Source organism: Marasmius oreades, chromosome 1 (genome assembly GCF_018924745.1).
Source record: "Marasmius oreades isolate 03SP1 chromosome 1, whole genome shotgun sequence".
Taxonomy (NCBI): domain Eukaryota; kingdom Fungi; phylum Basidiomycota; class Agaricomycetes; order Agaricales; family Marasmiaceae; genus Marasmius; species Marasmius oreades.
The window spans coordinates 1,969,872-1,986,968 of NC_057323.1; the positions used below are offsets into that span (position 1 = coordinate 1,969,872).

Consider the following 17,097-nt stretch of genomic DNA (forward strand, 5'->3'; position numbering starts at 1 on the left):
CATGATACACGAATTCTTGAATTTTTCAACCAGCGCTTCTTTTCCTCTGTCAAACCCACTCATTCAGCAGCCACCCAGTCTCGAGAAGACAAAACATACTGGTAGTTGGCATAACACATCTCCAAAACCTTCTCCGACTGGAACATATTCCACTTGCGTCCCAACTTCGCTTTCGCAAACTTGAGCAGATCTTCTACGGTGATAAAGTTGACGAAAGCGTAGCCAAAATTACAATCTGGTGCCGAGCATCAGTCAAATTAAAGAGTCCCCCACTAATCCTGAACTCACTGTTGGAAAAATCCATCCTGAGGTACACGAAATCGAATCTCCTTTCCACCACACCGCCAATGAACCGGATCAAATCGTCGCAGTTCATCTTGTTAGGAATATTCTTCACCATGATCGTCGTTCGCGTGTCCACACCACTGCTGATCCGTGGGATCGAGAGCAGATTGCATTTCGGCGTGCTGGTGGGCAGAGATGGGGATCCAATGTTCGGTGAAGACGGTTGAGAACTTTCTGCTTGGGCGACCTCGGATGGATTTTTATCCGTGTTTGCAATAGCCAAAGCCTGCACGCGGACAGGATGTCGCTGATGCTCCCGAAGCGTAAGGTTAGCAAGTGCCGCGTCGACAAACCCAGTTTCATTATGGATGGGTTGGGGAGGAGGTGCGGGTGCCCAATACTCTGTCACGGGCGGTGGCGGACCGGGAACACCAGGAAGACAGTCGTACCATCCATTGTGGCTGAAGAACATCGGTGCCTGCTGGAACGGAAGAGGGGGTGTGCCGGGACCGTGGAAAAATACTGGGGGCGGTGGAGGGGACATGATATGAGGGAGGGGAGGGGGAAGGGGGAATGGGTGCGGTGTTAGCATGTGCGGTGGTGGTGGGACGAACGTCGTAGGCGACGGCACATTTGGGAACGTGTAGGAAGGACTGGGCTGCATAGGAGTCGTACTGTAAATGACCTCGTTGGGCTCGAGTTTGGCGCCAGGCCAGGACATGAAGAGCGTAAAGGTTGATGTCACAACAGGCGACGCTTTGAAAAGGTCCCAAAGGGCAGACGTGTCGTTGAGATTGAAGTATTCAGCTTCGAATATATACTGATCTTGACAATGAAAAGAACAGAGAGTGCCTTTTGACTCGAGAAACGCTTTTACTGAGGGCTCTGGGTCACCGTCGGTCGGAACGACTGAGATGCGGAACGCGGGACTTCGAAGGGCATCAGCGACTGGGTGAGGACCACACAGCTACCGAGTGTGAGCAAGGACCACTTGAGAAAGGTTAAAAAAAAACAGACAGGTACCTCTACAAATTGGTCGACGGAAAGGAATGCAGTTGTAACTTGCTTATCTTGCAGGTACTGCTTGATATATTTGGGAGGAGTTTTGAGGATTTGCTGGAGAGCGACGGCGTCGCGCGGGTCATTGAGAACGACGACGCGACCATTCTCCTCTGAAGTACGATAAACGGAATGAATTGGATTTCCACCAGGAGGCTTGAGAGAAATTCGAAGAGTAAAGTTCAAATACGCGTCTTCGACCGCAGAAGGGATGGGGGAAACACTCAGGACACGCGACACTTTTGGGTCTGTGGCCACACTGCCCAAACTAGAACGAGGAGTGAGCGGAGGGGTGAGGAGAGACGGTTTGTTGAGATTGAGCTGCATAGGGTCAGTAGGACGAGAGGAAGGAGGAAGCCAGATGTTGGGAAGACTGGCAGGCATTTTTCTTTCGAGAGGGGGTAGGGGGGATTCTGAAAAAAATTTCGGTTCTTCTTTAGCTGCAAATCAATCCGGAGATGAAGAATTCATTGCCAAATCTAGTAAAAATTTCGATGGATCTTCGCAGATCTCCGCTAGAACATCCCCCGCTGCTCAATTTCCTCCAGCCTCAACACCCGTGGGTAATTCTCCAGTGGCTCTCGCCGTATTTCCCACACATCTTCGCTGCATTTCCCCTCCACCCGTCGACGAGCCCACCATTCTGCTCGTCGTCGGATCCATTGTTCTCGTCGTTCCTCGGGTTCGAGCCATTTCAATCCCATACAAAACTTCCAGTCCTCCAATTTCTGTGAACATCGTGTCCCTTCACCAGATCTGTAATACGACTTGATCTGTGATCGCATAGCTACCAAAACAGTCAGCTACTCAGTGTACCAAGTGAAAATATAAATCACAATACACACAGTTACAGCTGAGATACGTGTCAAACAAATTCAGACAACTTGGTGTTTCTTCAGGTGTCGGATGAACCAATCGGAGGTTTCGTTCCTCCTCGGCCACGACGCGTTCAAAATACGATACTTTCGTCTCTTCCGGTGCTGGTGCTGGTGCTGCCACCGTAGGTGAGCTGCTCGTAGTTGTTTGGCTTCCCCATGGCCACATTGTCTTCTTGAACGTCAATGTGAGATACTAGAGCGCGACACCGTCACACCGTCACGCGACTACGAGCTGAACACCGTCCACGATGCCCCTCTACCAAATGCTTTGTATATCCGCTCATTATTCCGACTACGTTCGTTCTTTCCTTTGTTTTCCCCCTTCAAAATGGCAATCCTTTTACTTATAGCAACACATAAAACAACTCGTCACCCAAACTTGTACTCACCTCATGAAATCGGGCGGTGTCGTTCGAAAAATAGATTCTTGGGGAACTTTAGTGTTGCCGCAACGAATGAAGAGACATAAGACTCCACATCGTATTGGGGAGTGCGTAGTTTCTCTATATGTCATCTGTTACTTCCACTTTTGACGCCTGCCTTTTCACCAGTTACTGGACTCTCCACTTTGACACCTCCCCGAGAACAATCCAATCCTTGAATAAAATTTTGAGACAGGATCCCTTGGTCATCCGGTGGACTGTATTGAGGTGTGGGAGTAAGGTGCGTTCTTTCTACTCTTCTTTCTGGTCTCTAGTTACTGACATTCCCTTTAGGTGGAAGATATTGCCCGACAAGGCCGTGTAGCAATTCAAGGGAGTGATGCTTGGAATGCTGCAACGGAAAGGATGGATAGGATATAAGTAGGGCGGGCGTATTCTTTCTTTCTTAATACTCTCGCTAATTCTTTCTAGACATCAATATACACATATCTCTCAACTTATTCTGAAGACAAACACATTCAATCACTGCCTTCCTTCCACGGCGTTTCACTTACGATTGGTTGGACCATACAAGCACAATGTCGAGGTTTGAAGAATGTTTTGAAAAAGACGGTGTCGAACGAAGTCAAGCACCGAGCAGGACACAACCGGTTTACATTTACTCAATACAGTCGTGAAGGTGATCATTTCAGTGCAGTAAGGAGAGAAAGGAACGACCTTGCGGACAACACCGTAAATTATTTAAATACACCCACACTACGCCTCACGCAGCCTAAGCCAACCACTCCGCGATAGCCTTCAACGTCTCCGTCCTCTCCGGTTCATGTATGGGCAATGCAACATAATCATGCACGCCATCCTCAGCAACATACCACCTCACCTTCCCTACTCCCAAACTTCTCACCATCCGTTCTTTAAGTGTATGAATCTGATCATACAACACCTCCGCACCCCCAACAGCGAGAAATGTCTTCGGAAACCCAGTAAAGCTAACATCCTCATCCCCTAGCTTTAAAGAAGCGGGCGAAATGTACGGATTTCTATCCGCAAAGCCTAACCCATGGGGACCTGTAAACGCGTGACCAGCATATCCGGATGAGTGGTTTCTCTCAGCAGAGATCCCCAAGTAATCTGACGGTAAATTCCTAATGAGAGAGGAATCCTGTCCATGATGGGTGTGGTTGATATCCACCCACGGGGAAAGAAGGATGAGAGCGGAGGGAGGACCGAGAGGTTTGATAGCGTCTTTGTACTCGACCAGATACCTCGTTAAAGCTTGCGCGAGATTCCCACCAGCCGAATCACCCTCAACTATGATATCTTCCGGTGAAAATCCGACTTCTTCAACGAGATACTGGTATGCAGCTAACGCATCCAAAAGCGCAGCTGGAAAAGGATTCGCTTCCTTCCAGGGCTTAGCCGAAGATAGACGATATTCCGGACTTAACACTCGAAGAACATTGTCGCAATTTTTGAGTAAACCCCTTGCGATGCTGGCAGTAGCGTCGGAAGGATGCGCGGATAGCCTGATGTACGCACCACCATGTAGTGCAAGTACGACTTTCTCTCCTGGCATGGGGGACGCTCCAGGTTCAATGGTAGATCCCTTTTTGTGTAACCAATAACCAGGAATTCGTGTCCCGGATACACCAGCTATCTTCGCTGAAAGTTCGAGGGAGCCGGTGATATAGGAAGAAGATGCGGGGGAGATCCAAATGCCTGGGACGTGTCCGTCACCTTTTGGCACGGGTTCAATAGCGAGGTGGGTGGGTGTTTTAACGAGTGGACCGGTTCTATCAATACAAGGGTTTCAGCTTCGGGTTGAAAAAACAGAGAAGCGAAACTGACCGGGAGGTAAGAGCAATCATGTGCCGTATGAAATGGATGGTGACTGCACGTCTGAGATCCCAGGAATTCCGGGGTCGAAAAGACCTGGAATGTCCGTATTCAATGTCATGAACTACTTCCTACAGCAGCTTCATTGACGCACCTCGGGATAGATGAAAGGATCCAGACCGGAAAACGAAAGAAGACAGTGGTGAAGAATTGATAAGTGAGGTATAGACCTTTGATAGGTTGTTGACGGTACGGATAGTAGGCCATGGTGGTAGACGTAGAAGGAGAGACTACTGTGTACGAGTGTCAGATCGAACCAATAATCACGAGCTTCTTGACAACGGCCGATGTCCTCACTACCACCACCACTAGGAAAACTCCCGGGACTTTATTGGGACTCTGAAAAGAAACGATACTTCACTTTACCTGCACAGACAGTACACGCTTCCTCACCTCCCTCAACCTCGACGCAGGCATCTTCTACTCCCAAGAAGAAGAAGAAACGTGAGACCGTCAACAAACTCGATGCGAATATTACTAGCGGAGCGAAGGTCGAGAGGTCCTCATTACCGTCACAATCTATAAAAAAGAAACAACGATCTCGTCGTAACTCAGACGACTCCGATCTACAACTCGAATCAGGATCGGAGGTTGGTGTATCTATATCTACCGCTCATTCGACTAGGTTGAACACCAGACGGAACTGGAAAAGTCTACACGACACTGTATGTTTTGGGTCAGGACTATTAGGTTCGGGCTATTCAGAAAGGGAACGGGCTAGGAGGTACGCGTGTTCATCTGGATTATATGGTCTGTCTTCCAAGCCTCATTTTTTGGACTGCTTTATTTGTAGTGGACTCGTAAAAGCAAGACTATCGAATTCGCAGTCTCCATGGAAACATACCCAGGCCCCTCTCATCATAGGAAATACCATTACAGCGCTAGATTTTTCGAGCACCGGTAGACATCAGAGAAGATTCGTCGGAGATAGTCTGGGATGGTTGTACACCTACTCCCGACTGTGGGATCGGAGGTCCCCGCGTGAAGAGGAAGATGCAGACATGGAAAGAGATTGGTTATATTGGACTGGGGAGTATCAAGTGAATCTACATCCTGGAGGTGAGGTACGCTAGACCGTGTTTGTCCCTTCTCCCACTCTCTTACACTCGAGTTTCCGCAAGGTTTCTTCGATTCACACCTCAGAAACTCGCTGTGTCGCAACCTGCTTCGGTCCCACCACTAGAATATGTGTTCAGCGATTCGATAGGGATGACTTACCGTACGTCAATAATCAAATCACATTGTCCATCCTTTCTGATGTATTAATCAGAACAACGACTCTTCTTACACTACCCTCCCACATCTACGACGTCCGTTCCTCCTGCCTCGTGCAAGGGACCGAAACGACTTCACTAGGCATCATTCTAGGTGCAGCCAAGAAAGCCGTTTACATCCCCGATTTGGAATACTCTAGCCAGCGAGAGATGAGGATGTTGGAAACAGACAGCGACGTGTTTTGTGTGACTACCAGCGCCGAATTTTGTGACAAGGTCGCCTTCGCTGGGTGTAGAAACGGCGGAATCAAACGGTTTGATCTGAGGGTTTCGTCTGCCGGTGTTGTCAAAGACAAAGGACAGAGTTCAGTGGTATACATGGGCGCTATCACTCGTTGTCCCAATGAGATGGTGGTTGGGTGGATGAATGGGGAGGTGAGATCTTTCACCGTTATTTTTGTCATCCAAGAAATCTCACCAGGATACGTAGCTCAACGCATACGACCTACGATTCTTGAGGTCAACTGAAACAACCACACCGACTCGAATCTTCAAAGGACACGTCGGGGGCAGGAATAAACATCACCATTGGGAATCGGTAAGCACTTATTTTTTCTCGACATTCCTTGATGTACGTTTGCTCAAACCTAGAGCTGCCCAGGCGACAACGATGACACCCTATTCAGATTTCTTAGTCTCCGCCAGCGAAGACGGGGCTGTTAGGATGTGGTCCCTCCGATCTTCCCTCTCTACCGAAGAAGCGATCGAATTACCTAAAATTCGGTCAGAGGCTGGGGACGGTCACGTAGTTCGGTGTGTCAGTATGTTTGAACGAGAGGAAGGAGGTGCGTCTGGGTTGCCGCAGTTGTGGGCTTCGACCTCCAGAGGTGTGGATGAGGTGTGGAAGTGGGAGCCAGGACATTTACTGAACTAGGCCCGTTGGTTCTCGTGGTTGTCGATGGAAATCCGAGGGAAGATCATGTCATCGGCTGTAAGAAATTAGAATCAAGGTGAACAGCGTTCGAGGCTCCTTTTCTTGATGGTCATTCGAAGAGCACATGCGATTTTGATTATGTATGATCATATCACTCTGAAGCGCAATCACAACCTCTGATTCCAGCCAACTTCAAACAATCATCCTCAAAGACTCCATCGAAGAGCGGAGCCACAACATTCCAAACTGGTGTCCTTTGAAGCGAAATCGGGACGGGGATTCGAGCGTTTTTGCCGAGATAGATGATTTCTTTTTCTTTTCTTCATTGCCGATGCCGATGGCTCGGACTCGGCGTTTTCATTGAGCATTGTAGAGGGAGTGAGTGGCGGAACGGAGAATTTTGATCAGGATTACGGGGGAGTTGTAGACCACTGAGTATATTCTTTTTGCACAGGTGCGGAAAAGAACTACAGAAAGATACATTATTATCGGGAATTTCGATCCTTCCCAGGCAACTCATGGCAGTTCAACATGTTTTGTCGTCACAGTTTGTCAGGTTGAGCAATTAAGCGCTCATAAGGTTGACTTCTAGTCTTCTAACTTACTGTATCATGAAGTTAACGGACTTGCTTTCCACAAAATTGTGGTTCTACGCGACACTCGTATTCACCGCTCATGGTAAAGAACTGGGCGCTCAGAGACCCTTGCACACAGATCCCTGTGCTGCTATCAGCGAGAAAAAATGGGTGTCCCCTCGGGAAGCTCGTGAATGCCTCTCGAGCTATCCGGTAGACCCAGTGGTCAAAGCCAATGTGAGTTCTGTTTCTCGGAGGTCCCATTCAAAGCTTTAATGATTCGTTAGATTCTCGAAGTGGCCAATAAAACGCTTGCCTTCCACACGTCCACCTATTACCAAATTCAAGCACCACCTCCATTTGAGGGTGATATTCACGAAGACCTTCATCGGTCTATTGCTAGAATCAGCCAAGAAGAGTATCAATCCGAGTTCGAGTTCCATCTGGACTTGTTCAGGACATTCAAGAGGGTGAACGATGGGCACTGTGTGGTGATCAACTATTGTTATGATTGTACGTATCAATGTTCGTTGTTTGAAACAGCTTCGAAATAACGGAAAGAAACACAGCTCTATACATTTCCTACCTTCCAACACCCCTTGTACTCCTCACGGAAGCGGACGGACAGTCCCAGAACGTGTATATCGCGCCAGAAGCGTTCCAGGTGGCCACTGCTGAATTCGGAAGCGAGATGGAGCATTGGCAGAACGTACTTCCCGAGCACTTGAGAGGACAGCTGGAATCTGTACGGCGTTCCTGTGATATTCTTGATCGCACCCACTCATTTTCTTTCCAGCTAAACGGAGCACGCGTTCTCCTTATTGACGGAGCGGACCCTTGGGTCGCAGTGAATAAGAATGCTGAGACCACCGGAAGTTACCAAGCATTTTCAACGAGACAGAACTCGTCAGTCAACTCTTCACTTCTCCTCCTTAATGCCTCCTTTACCAGCATCTCCAGTTTTTTCTCCAGCTACTCTCGTGGGGACAAAGGATGGTTATATACTATGGGTAACTTTGCTCAACAAGTTCATCCATTGACCGATGAAGTCACTTTGACAATCCGACGGGTAAATAGAAGGACAATTGACGTGATCACCGTGAGTGCACCTCTGTTTCAGATAATTGACTGCGTTTTGAAGGATATCCTTGTAAAAAGTTGCCTTATAGGTCCCGTTTAGGCTCATTTGCGAAGAACTTCACGGATCTTCCTACCTTTCGCTCTCGAAATTGTATCGCGAAAGTAGGCACGAATGGCGTCGACCTTTATTCTGAACTCAATTCCTCGAGTATTGACGAACTGGAGGTCCCAAAACCGGTCACGGCCTTCCAACAACAGCCGCCTGTGACAATCGAGGACGCGAGAAGAAATCCGATGAATGTCATACTCGATGGCGCTCCCTTGACCAACATTGAACTCCCGGAAACCTTGACGCCCTCTGGAACGCCGCTTAATTCCAGCTATACCGTCGCTCAATTCTATACCTTGAAGGGTGAAGACGTTGGGGTGCTTGCACTTGGTAGTTTTTCCGCCCGGATTTTTACTCTGTTCCAGAAGAGCCTTCTGGAGGGGTTGCAAGAGTTGAAAGAATATGGAGTGAGAAAGTTGATTGTGGACGTGGTAAGCCTTTATTTTAGATTCTGTCCACCCTGAACCGTGGTTGATAGTTTCAGTCTAACAATGGAGGTGGTCGGTCCTTCCATTCCAGTTTGTGTTCTCGTATTATTAACCACCGCCTATTTTGCTACAGGATATATCTGTATAGCACACGTAAGTCAAAAATCGCAGGCGAAATAGTCAGTTCTAATAGCGTAACAACCAGTGGCTTCATAGGATCGTAAGTGTCGCGGTCACCCTCTGGTTTCCCATGCTGATTTCAATTCGGAGGGCAGATTGTGGGACCAAAATCTACAACAGAGCCACAAGCAGGATTAGACTCTGCTACCCGTGCGGGTTCACTCGCTCAACTCATCGTCAAGAACATTGCAGCGGGAGGTGACCCTGAAGAGCTGCTCGAATACAATCCAATTCAGTGGAGCAACGCTTCCCATGTCAAGTTCGCGAATGGAACGGATTGGATGGAACCTCTGGACAATCGTAAAGTAAATGGACGGGAAGATCCATTCAGTCAGAGGTCGGATCGTTTTTTCTCTTCATAGGATAATGCATTGATTTCCCCAGGAAACAGACTCGGACAGGAATGTCAGCCATTTGGGATGGAGCCCCCTGCGGAACCCCTATTCAAGCCTCAGGATGTTGTTATCATTTCCAATGGAAGGTGAAGTCCTCTTCGAGTTGATCCTCTTCAGAGGTTTGGATATTCACCATATGATTTATCTAGGTGTGCCAGTTCGTGCGCATTGTTCAGCGTAGGTTCCAAGTCGATGATGTCATGAAAACTTAGCACAATCGACGCAGATAACGATGTCTAAACTGGAGTCAGTCAAAACGGTAGTGGTTGGTGGAAAGTCAGACGTACCTCAGCAGTATTGCGGTACTGTCGGTGGCCAATCTACGGATTTCTCAACCATAGATACTGAGATCAAGGTAAACATTGCTTCGCAAGGCTTGAACGGGCTTCTTGTCCATTTTTGATGTTTCTTTTTAGAGTACCCATCTGAAGAATCACACATTGGCCCCTCCGGACTTGTGAGCTTCAGCCCTGCACTTGCATTCTCCGTTCGATGACCAACGATTTGATGTCGTACTAGAATTGCCAACGTCGTCCAAGGAATCACCTGGCGGCTAGGTTTCGGTTTCGGACAACACTCTGAAGAGCCGGAAGGTCGTTCATTTTGATCCTCACACTTGGGCGTGTCTCATTTCTTTTTATCGCTGCAGAATGGCTTGATCATCCCGCAGACATGAACTTACCTCTAACTGCAGAAACGTGGGTCTTCTTCCAGAATATCTCGCACGTTTGACTAGAAAACCTTTTAGGGTAAATAACCCGATGGCCATCTGGGAAGAGGTTTCCGAGGTTGTGTTTGGAGTGACACCACAATTACTCGTGCAGGGTTATTAGCGGGTTGTGGCATGTAAGGTGTTAGATAGGAATCATGTAGTTGATTCTTGGACAAGTTCGGATGTTCGATACCATTGGAATTATTTATATACTGGAGACCCAATCCGATATCGCTTTCATTGTGGCTGCCCAGGTAGGTGAAAGCCAGGGGAACAGCAAGTAATCGTGGGGTTCATCCTTCCCTTCCCAATATGTTACTCGCTCATCGATATCTCTTACCATCCGTCCTTTCAGTACCTGAATTTGTGGGTGCAAGTTCTCTGCCTCACCAGCACAAATGAAGGATTTCGGGAAACCCTTAAAGGAAACAGACAAAGAAGGGTGAAGGGATGCTGGGGAAATATAGGGATTAATATCTGCTGCGCCCATTCCATGAGGACCGACAAATGCTTCCTTCGCGTAGTCCATACCGCACGGTTCGGGGTCGTAATCGGCCTTGAGAATAGAATTGGATCGTGGAACGTCGTGCGATAGACCAATATCGCACCACGGGGAAAGAAGAAGAAGTCCACCAGGGGGTGAAGGCATGTCCGTAGTGGTTTGGTGTTCCACAAGATAGCGCGTCAGAGCCAAAGCGAGGTTGCCGCCACTGGAGTCTCCTTCTATGATGATGTTGGAGGACGGAACACCAAGGGTGCTGACCAAGTAGTTATACCCTGCGATGGCGTCAACGAGAGCTGCGGGAAAGGGATTGGATGGGATAAGAGGATGCGTAGCCGACAATCGGTATTCGATGGCAAAAACTGTCGTGATATTCGAATTGGTCTTGCTGAGCAGTGCGTGAGCCAAAGTAGAATTTACACCCGAAGGATGAGCGCTGCACTGGATATATGACCCGCCGTGAAGCGAATACACCACTTTCTGCGATGGATTTGCAGGGTGTTCAATTCGAGTTCCAAAAAAGTAACCGGGGATGCGTATAGGTTTCACAGAGGCTACGAAGGCCCATGTTTTCAATTCGCCAGTGACGAGGTGAGAAACAGGATCGACCCAAACACCGTCCTTGTCTTCTAGATCTCGAAAAGAGGGTTCATAAGTTAGAGGTCCAGTCCTAAGGTGAAGTCGAGGGCACTGCACAATGCAAGAAGCTCAATACTGACTTGTCCATCACATTCACCAGATTACTTATTAACTGAACGAGAATCGTACGACTGATAGAACGTGTTGGTACAGGACGCCAACTCCTGTAAAGGCATCAATCAACGTTCCAGGATCTGAAGACCAAGGGTATACTTTAGAAGAGCTATGATTACCCATACTGGGATTTTTATGAAGACTGTAGTGAAAGCTTCGTATGCTAGATAGATCGTTTTCAGTGGCTGACGACGATACTGCAAAGTCATGGTAGGCAAACAGGTGTATTGGTATGTGCAGCAAAGGTGTAAGGCATGACTGTCGCGCTTTTCAAAGTCCGACTGACGCGTCTTTCTTCGCTACTTACTTCCAAATGGCATGTCCACCTTCCCAGTCGCGTCAAGCTTGACTAACTATCCCTTAACAGGCACCTAAACGTCGAAGATCTGTATCACCTCCGGCTGGCTCCTCTCCCGCTCACCCGTCTGCTTCTCCTCGACGCCGAGTTTCTCAGTCATCGCTCCCTCCATCCTCTCCCCCGCCACCCTTTTCAGACACAGATGATAGTTTGGACGATAGAGATGCTGTCCGCGACATAGATGATGAAGGTGAAGACGAGGAAGGTGATGGCGAAGATCTTTTTGACGATAACTTCCGAGCGTGCGTTCTTTGCCCTACGTATTGCCTAATCGACGTGTCCTGAGCCTTGTTTCTCTTTTTACCAGGGACTATGCCGCAAATGAGGAATTGGACAGATATTCAGAAGCTGACATTAATGACGATGATGAATTAGAAGAAATATCTGTTGCTGCGCGTCGTGCTGCAGAAGCTAAAATGAGCCGTCGAGATCGAATGGAACGCAGTGGTAGAAGAGGCACTCGCGCTGCGCGACGCTCCCGTGCTCTACCCTTCTTGGAAGATGATGATATGGATGAAGCGGGCGACGACGATGTGTTGCGAATGAAAAGGCGCACTCGAAGGCAATATGATGAAAGAATAGATATTGACGATATTGATGGTGCAGAAGACGTACGTGATCGAATTCTCGCTCAACTATTTGGAGTCTGACGTCTACCGATGTTGTAGGAGATGCCTTTAGAACAGCTAAGCGATATCAAAGCAGCGTCGATCGTTGAGTGGATCGCAAACCAACGTGTTCGACATACTATAATGAAAGGTTTCCGGGACTTCCTGTTCTCCTATACAGATGACCAGGGATCATCGGTTTACGGCAATCGTATTCGAAATCTCGGCGAAAGTAAGCAGTTTACAAGAACTGGAACGATTTGAGCTAACATCCTTATCTATCAGCCAACTCGGAATCGCTTGACGTCTCTTATACCCACCTAGCAATTGCAATCCCCATGCTGGCCTATTTCCTTACCAACGCGCCTTCAGCAATGCTAGAAATTTTTGATGAGGTCGCTCTGGATTCCATCCTTTACTACTATCCGGCATACGAGCGTATCCACTCTGAGGTGCATGTTCGGATCTGCGACGTACCTCTGAGTCTCTCTCTGCGAGAACTTCGTCGTGCACATCTTAATAATCTCGTCAGGGTTACCGGTGTCGTGACCAGGCGCAGTGGTGTATTCCCGCAGTTAAAATACGTCAAGTTCGATTGCAAGAAGTGCGGTGCAGTGTTAGGTCCTTTTTACCAGGACGCGACAAAAGAGGTTAGGGTCAGCTACTGCTCAAACTGTGAAAGCAAAGGACCTTTCGCTATCAATACAGAGCAGGTGTTTTCTTTTCCTTGTCCCCCACTCTGCTGTCTTTAATTGTCATTTATTCCCAGACTGTATATCGTAATTATCAGAAGATGACTTTGCAAGAGTCGCCCGGTTCCGTACCTGCAGGTCGGTTACCTCGGCATCGTGAAGTCATTATGCTTTGGGATCTTATCGATAGTGCAAAACCTGGAGAAGAAGTGGTAGGCAGCTATCTGTGTTGTAAACTGTCTGTTTCTTACGTGCCGTACAGGAGATAACTGGGATCTACCGGAACAACTTCGACGCCGCTTTGAACTCCAAGAACGGTTTCCCGGTTTTTTCGACGGTGATAGAAGCGAATCACGTCAACAAAAAAGAAGATCTCTTTGCTGCCTTCCGTTTGACGGAAGAAGACGAAAAGGAAATGCGTGCACTAGGTCGCGATGACCGGATAAGAAAACGAATTTTCAAGTCTATAGCACCATCTATATACGGACACGAGGACATCAAGACCGCAATCGCACTATCACTCTTTGGTGGGGTGTCAAAGGACATTAATCACAAACATCGCATTCGGGGCGATATAAATGTCCTGCTTCTGGGCGATCCAGGCACGGCGAAATCCCAATTCCTCAAGTACGTTGAAAAAACAGCACATCGATCGGTATTTGCAACCGGTCAAGGTGCATCCGCGGTTGGTCTGACAGCCAGTGTTCGCAAGGATCCTATCACCAGAGAGTGGACATTAGAAGGGGGAGCGCTAGTTCTTGCTGACAAGGGAACATGTCTTATTGACGAGTTCGACAAAATGAACGACGCAGATCGAACATCGATTCATGAAGCTATGGAGCAACAGTCCATCTCTATTTCCAAAGCAGGTATTGTCACCACTCTCCAAGCTCGTTGTGCAATCATTGCTGCAGCCAATCCAATTCGTGGAAAATACAATCCCACGATACCTTTTCAGCAGAACGTCGAACTTACAGAACCCATTCTGTCTCGCTTCGATGTGCTTTGCGTAGTGAAGGACACGGTGGATCCCGTGATGGACGAACTGCTGGCTCGATTTGTGGTTGGCAGTCACTTGAGGAGTCATCCAGACTTTCAGAAGGAAACAGAAGAAATGAACGTTGGTACGTCCTTGGACGCTGATGTGAGATTGTCTTTTGAATCTATACAAAGTCGGCCATTCTAAAGATAGCTTTCTCTAGATCATACCGCAAGATGTTCTTCGCAAGTACATAATGTACGCACGAGAAAAAGTTAAACCAAAGCTGTATGAAGTCGACCAGGACAAGCTTTCGAGACTGTTTGCGGACCTTCGACGAGAGTCAATGGCGACCGGTTCGTATCCGATTACAGTTCGACACCTCGAAAGTATGATTCGGATGGCTGAAGCAAGTGCGAAAATGTGCCTGAGGGAGTATGTGCGGTCAGACGACATTGATTTGGCCATCGAGGTCGCTGTAGGAAGCTTCGTTAGTACTCAAAAGATGAGCATTAAGAAGACGCTACAAAGGGTATGCTCAAACTGTGTCTCTCAAGTTTGGACTTCAAACGCTGACTCGAGAAAACTTTAGGGCTTCAGGAAGTACCTTACGCACTCCAAGGATCACGAGGAGTTGCTAGCATTCCTGCTCGGACAACTCGTCAAGGAGAAGGCTAGACTCTATCAGCTCCAACGACATGGGCAACCGGAACTAATTACTGTCAAACCAAAAGAGTTGGAGGAGAGGGTGAGTTTCCCCCAAAGTCCTGCGGATCTCCTCTGTTGATGCTTCATCTCCAGGCCAAAGAACACGAAATACAAGATATATCTCCCTTTCTCCGTTCCAAGCTGTTTGCCGCCAATGGCTACAACCTTGCGGATAATGCCATCGAGAAGAGATTTAGTCATCGAGAGGAGTAGAAATGCTTTTTTTTTTGCTTCCCTTTTGTTTGTTCGCGTTGTGTGGTTATAAGCTCGAAGGTGTATAATGTATGTAGAATGACTGAGGGGTGAATGAAGTATATCAAATGCAATAGGTACGCGTCGGAAATAATCAGCTCTGCGACTGAGCTGTAGAACTATCTGTAGGAGAGTTGGGATTCTCTGTTTTCGTGTCCGACGTGTCCGGACTCGAGTTCGGCGGCTCCTCATCTTCGTCGTCCATTATTTCTAGGGAAGACCAATCAGGGAGGGTTATTCCGGGAAGTAAGAAGCGTACCATCCGCGTAATGCTCTGGGTGTTGTCTGAAACATGTCTGCATAGCTTTGAACATCTCGACGCAGTTGATACCCTTGGGCTCTTCCTCAGAGAAGACGAAACAAGAGAATGCCTCTCTAAACTCCTGTCCGCAAGGACCATACGCCATTCCTCCCAGACAAGGGCAATCCCAATTAATTTCGCCGGTCACTGGATTGAAAGCTCCTCCAGCTTCAGTACTACCTTCCCCTTCTGATTTACCCTCAGATTTTTCGCCTTCAACAACAGTAGATGCGGCTTCTTCCTGCTCTGAATTCCTGGGAGCTTCCGAACGAGAGCGCGTTCGTTTTTTTGTCGGTACGGACTTGGCTGTTTCGGAGGAAGGACCGTCTAAAGCTACCGTGTTTTTGGGTGCTGTCAAGAGCTATTCAGAACAAGATCAGAATTTAAGAAAAAGGACAGACAGTCGAGTGTCGTTGCACTGTCGAGTGCAATTCTTTGGCCATGGGTCAGTCGCCATGTAATGTAGGAAGCTACTGCGACGGAAGCTCCCACTGTAACACGAAGTCGGCTTGAGGACACACGACTTCGGGTAGTATGTTGCGGTATTTGAGTATGCAGGCAACGCCTTATGCACTTCAGACTGGAGAATCTGGAGAACATGGTTTCTCAAGTGGTGGTTTCTCGCTGAGTAAGAATTATGCCGAATCCCGGCTGTTCCGATCCTCCTTCCACCAGACAAATATAATAGCAAATATGTAACATACATATACACAAGGACAACATAAGTTATTATTATTATACAGAAAGAATCGAAAATATATATATATTTGCTTCTGACTACCGGCGAGCCATACCAGGTGTATCCAGCACAATGACATCGAAGCCCATTGCCTCCCATACCGATTACTGTCAACTCATTATCAGAAGAACAACTCGTCTGCCCAAAGTAGAACTCACGCGTTGCTTTTCTCGACTCATGAGCTCGTTCAAAGACCTTGCAACTATTCCAACTCCTTCTGCAACCAGTGCTTTGTCGCCTTCATTCACCCTTGACATCATACGCTGGAACCTGTCCGGGTGCCACCTGAGCTGTGCATTACGGATACGGTCTTTTCGCGACAGATTGTGCGAATGAGCCGAAGAAAGCAGGAATCCGGCTATGGCAGATAGGGTGATCTGCTCTGGGCTCCTCGGTTTGGACGCCAGCGGCCACGGAATGTTTGCGAAGGTAAGATGTTCTGAGGCCGAGGTAATAGTCTTCCACTGGTCCTCGTATCTCCTCCAACTGTCTAGCAAAGTTTTATCGCTCCTAGGCCGTTCGTGATACCTCTGTTCTTCGTGCCTTTTGCGCCTTGCATCTTCACGTCTCCCTCTATCTGCTGCTTCCTTCTGTTGACGGATCCGCTCTTCCATACGCCTCAGTTCCTCCCGAATGAGTTTTTCCTTCCTCCTCTCCCTTTCGGCTGCTGCCCGTCTCATTTCCTCCTCGTGTCGCATCCATCTTTCCGCTTCAACTTCATATCTATACATCATATCTTCCCACATTCGCCTCCGGACTCTTTCCCCAATCTCCTGACGTGCTGGGCCATCAGGAAACCTCTTTTGCTGCTCCCGGATCCATTCCTCGGTGTTTCTCCCATGTACTTCTAGCTTGACGAACTCTTGTTCGACAACCCAAGCATAAGTGTCCGCCATAGGCTGCCATGGAGTCGCTTTCAGTCCCCGACCTGCCTGAATGTCCGGCTTCTGGTGCAGAGACGGCACAGACTGGGAAGTCTGAGAATATAGGTTGTGGTGCTCTCTTGAACGAGTGCGATGAGGCATTTCTGGCTGAGGAGGGTGCAGAGGCGGGATACCTTTCAGTGCTTATTGCAGC

The 17,097-nt window shown here is 48.1% G+C and overlaps 10 protein-coding genes across 10 annotated transcripts; 4 read left to right on the forward strand and 6 right to left on the reverse strand.

Annotated features, from left to right (window-relative positions):
* Positions 1-36: 36 nt before the first annotated feature.
* Positions 37-1,728, reverse strand: E1B28_000587 (uncharacterized protein; the record flags this gene model as incomplete). The annotated part of the gene is made up of 3 exons (XM_043146441.1): positions 37-235; positions 289-1,252; positions 1,309-1,728. The coding sequence occupies 3 exons, from the start codon at positions 1,726-1,728 to the stop codon at positions 60-62; spliced, it is 1,560 nt and encodes a 519-aa protein (XP_043015143.1). The 3' UTR covers positions 37-59.
* Positions 1,729-1,859: 131 nt separating this feature from the next.
* On the reverse strand, positions 1,860-2,388 carry E1B28_000588 (uncharacterized protein; the record flags this gene model as incomplete). The annotated part of the gene is made up of 2 exons (XM_043146442.1): positions 1,860-2,131; positions 2,190-2,388. 2 exons carry the CDS (start codon positions 2,386-2,388, stop codon positions 1,860-1,862), a joined length of 471 nt encoding a protein of 156 aa, XP_043015144.1.
* Positions 2,389-2,465: 77 nt separating this feature from the next.
* On the forward strand, positions 2,466-3,178 carry E1B28_000589 (uncharacterized protein). The gene is made up of 4 exons (XM_043146443.1): positions 2,466-2,712; positions 2,774-2,885; positions 2,939-3,025; positions 3,077-3,178. Exons 1-3 carry the CDS (start codon positions 2,615-2,617, stop codon positions 3,023-3,025), a joined length of 297 nt encoding a protein of 98 aa, XP_043015145.1. The 5' UTR covers positions 2,466-2,614; the 3' UTR covers positions 3,077-3,178.
* Positions 3,179-3,241: 63 nt separating this feature from the next.
* Positions 3,242-4,726, reverse strand: E1B28_000590 (uncharacterized protein). Its single transcript, XM_043146444.1, has 3 exons — positions 4,596-4,726; positions 4,454-4,537; positions 3,242-4,398 (listed from the first exon to the last, which is right to left on the reverse strand). Exons 1-3 carry the CDS (start codon positions 4,706-4,708, stop codon positions 3,378-3,380), a joined length of 1,218 nt encoding a protein of 405 aa, XP_043015146.1. The 5' UTR covers positions 4,709-4,726; the 3' UTR covers positions 3,242-3,377.
* A 28-nt stretch (positions 4,727-4,754) lies between these two features.
* E1B28_000591 (uncharacterized protein) lies at positions 4,755-6,921 on the forward strand. The gene is made up of 6 exons (XM_043146445.1): positions 4,755-5,225; positions 5,295-5,565; positions 5,623-5,720; positions 5,772-6,150; positions 6,206-6,313; positions 6,377-6,921. Exons 1-6 carry the CDS (start codon positions 4,789-4,791, stop codon positions 6,647-6,649), a joined length of 1,566 nt encoding a protein of 521 aa, XP_043015147.1. The 5' UTR covers positions 4,755-4,788; the 3' UTR covers positions 6,650-6,921.
* Positions 6,922-7,225: 304 nt separating this feature from the next.
* On the forward strand, positions 7,226-10,253 carry E1B28_000592 (uncharacterized protein). Its single transcript, XM_043146446.1, has 17 exons — positions 7,226-7,461; positions 7,512-7,737; positions 7,794-7,969; positions 8,021-8,130; positions 8,185-8,323; positions 8,383-8,844; positions 8,898-8,913; positions 8,975-8,994; positions 9,047-9,061; positions 9,117-9,358; positions 9,413-9,502; positions 9,566-9,593; positions 9,643-9,771; positions 9,833-9,873; positions 9,936-10,009; positions 10,066-10,114; positions 10,165-10,253. The coding sequence occupies exons 1-17, from the start codon at positions 7,261-7,263 to the stop codon at positions 10,247-10,249; spliced, it is 2,103 nt and encodes a 700-aa protein (XP_043015148.1). The 5' UTR covers positions 7,226-7,260; the 3' UTR covers positions 10,250-10,253.
* Positions 10,254-10,333: 80 nt separating this feature from the next.
* On the reverse strand, positions 10,334-11,599 carry E1B28_000593 (uncharacterized protein; the record flags this gene model as incomplete). Its single annotated transcript, XM_043146447.1, has 3 exons — positions 11,483-11,599; positions 11,350-11,433; positions 10,334-11,300 (listed from the first exon to the last, which is right to left on the reverse strand). Exons 1-3 carry the CDS (start codon positions 11,590-11,592, stop codon positions 10,334-10,336), a joined length of 1,161 nt encoding a protein of 386 aa, XP_043015149.1. The 5' UTR covers positions 11,593-11,599.
* Positions 11,600-11,696: 97 nt separating this feature from the next.
* Positions 11,697-14,941, forward strand: MCM2 (MCM DNA helicase complex subunit; the record flags this gene model as incomplete). Its single annotated transcript, XM_043146448.1, has 10 exons — positions 11,697-11,699; positions 11,751-11,983; positions 12,049-12,352; positions 12,410-12,581; positions 12,635-13,062; positions 13,119-13,253; positions 13,304-14,185; positions 14,244-14,552; positions 14,613-14,768; positions 14,822-14,941. The coding sequence occupies 10 exons, from the start codon at positions 11,697-11,699 to the stop codon at positions 14,939-14,941; spliced, it is 2,742 nt and encodes a 913-aa protein (XP_043015150.1).
* Positions 14,942-15,074: 133 nt separating this feature from the next.
* E1B28_000595 (uncharacterized protein) lies at positions 15,075-15,881 on the reverse strand (the record flags this gene model as incomplete). Its single annotated transcript, XM_043146449.1, has 3 exons — positions 15,075-15,190; positions 15,240-15,632; positions 15,683-15,881. 3 exons carry the CDS (start codon positions 15,879-15,881, stop codon positions 15,075-15,077), a joined length of 708 nt encoding a protein of 235 aa, XP_043015151.1.
* Positions 15,882-16,124: 243 nt separating this feature from the next.
* E1B28_000596 (uncharacterized protein) lies at positions 16,125-17,045 on the reverse strand (the record flags this gene model as incomplete). The annotated part of the gene is made up of 2 exons (XM_043146450.1): positions 16,125-16,127; positions 16,179-17,045. 2 exons carry the CDS (start codon positions 17,043-17,045, stop codon positions 16,125-16,127), a joined length of 870 nt encoding a protein of 289 aa, XP_043015152.1.
* Between the last annotated feature and the right edge of the window lie 52 nt (positions 17,046-17,097).

Excerpts from the sequence above, each read along its gene's own strand:
- E1B28_000592 (XM_043146446.1), top strand. The coding sequence starts at position 7,261 with ATGAAGTTAACGGACTTGCTTTCCACAAAATTGTGGTTCTACGCGACA. Across the intron at positions 9,503-9,565 it reads GTTATCATTTCCAATGGAAG|GTGTGCCAGTTCGTGCGCAT; the intron begins GTGAAGTCCTCT and ends TGATTTATCTAG. Across the intron at positions 10,115-10,164 it reads TTACCTCTAACTGCAGAAAC|GGTAAATAACCCGATGGCCA; the intron begins GTGGGTCTTCTT and ends AAAACCTTTTAG.
- E1B28_000590 (XM_043146444.1), bottom strand. The coding sequence starts at position 4,708 with ATGGCCTACTATCCGTACCGTCAACAACCTATCAAAGGTCTATACCTC. Across the intron at positions 4,538-4,595 it reads ATCCTTTCATCTATCCCGAG|GTCTTTTCGACCCCGGAATT; the intron begins GTGCGTCAATGA and ends CGGACATTCCAG. Across the intron at positions 4,399-4,453 it reads ATGATTGCTCTTACCTCCCG|AACCGGTCCACTCGTTAAAA; the intron begins GTCAGTTTCGCT and ends TTGTATTGATAG.
- E1B28_000591 (XM_043146445.1), top strand. The coding sequence starts at position 4,789 with ATGTCCTCACTACCACCACCACTAGGAAAACTCCCGGGACTTTATTGG. Across the intron at positions 5,566-5,622 it reads ATCTACATCCTGGAGGTGAG|GTTTCTTCGATTCACACCTC; the intron begins GTACGCTAGACC and ends AGTTTCCGCAAG. Across the intron at positions 6,151-6,205 it reads TTGGGTGGATGAATGGGGAG|CTCAACGCATACGACCTACG; the intron begins GTGAGATCTTTC and ends CAGGATACGTAG.
- E1B28_000589 (XM_043146443.1), top strand. The coding sequence starts at position 2,615 with ATGAAATCGGGCGGTGTCGTTCGAAAAATAGATTCTTGGGGAACTTTA. Across the intron at positions 2,713-2,773 it reads ACTCCACATCGTATTGGGGA|TTACTGGACTCTCCACTTTG; the intron begins GTGCGTAGTTTC and ends CCTTTTCACCAG. Across the intron at positions 2,886-2,938 it reads TATTGAGGTGTGGGAGTAAG|GTGGAAGATATTGCCCGACA; the intron begins GTGCGTTCTTTC and ends CATTCCCTTTAG.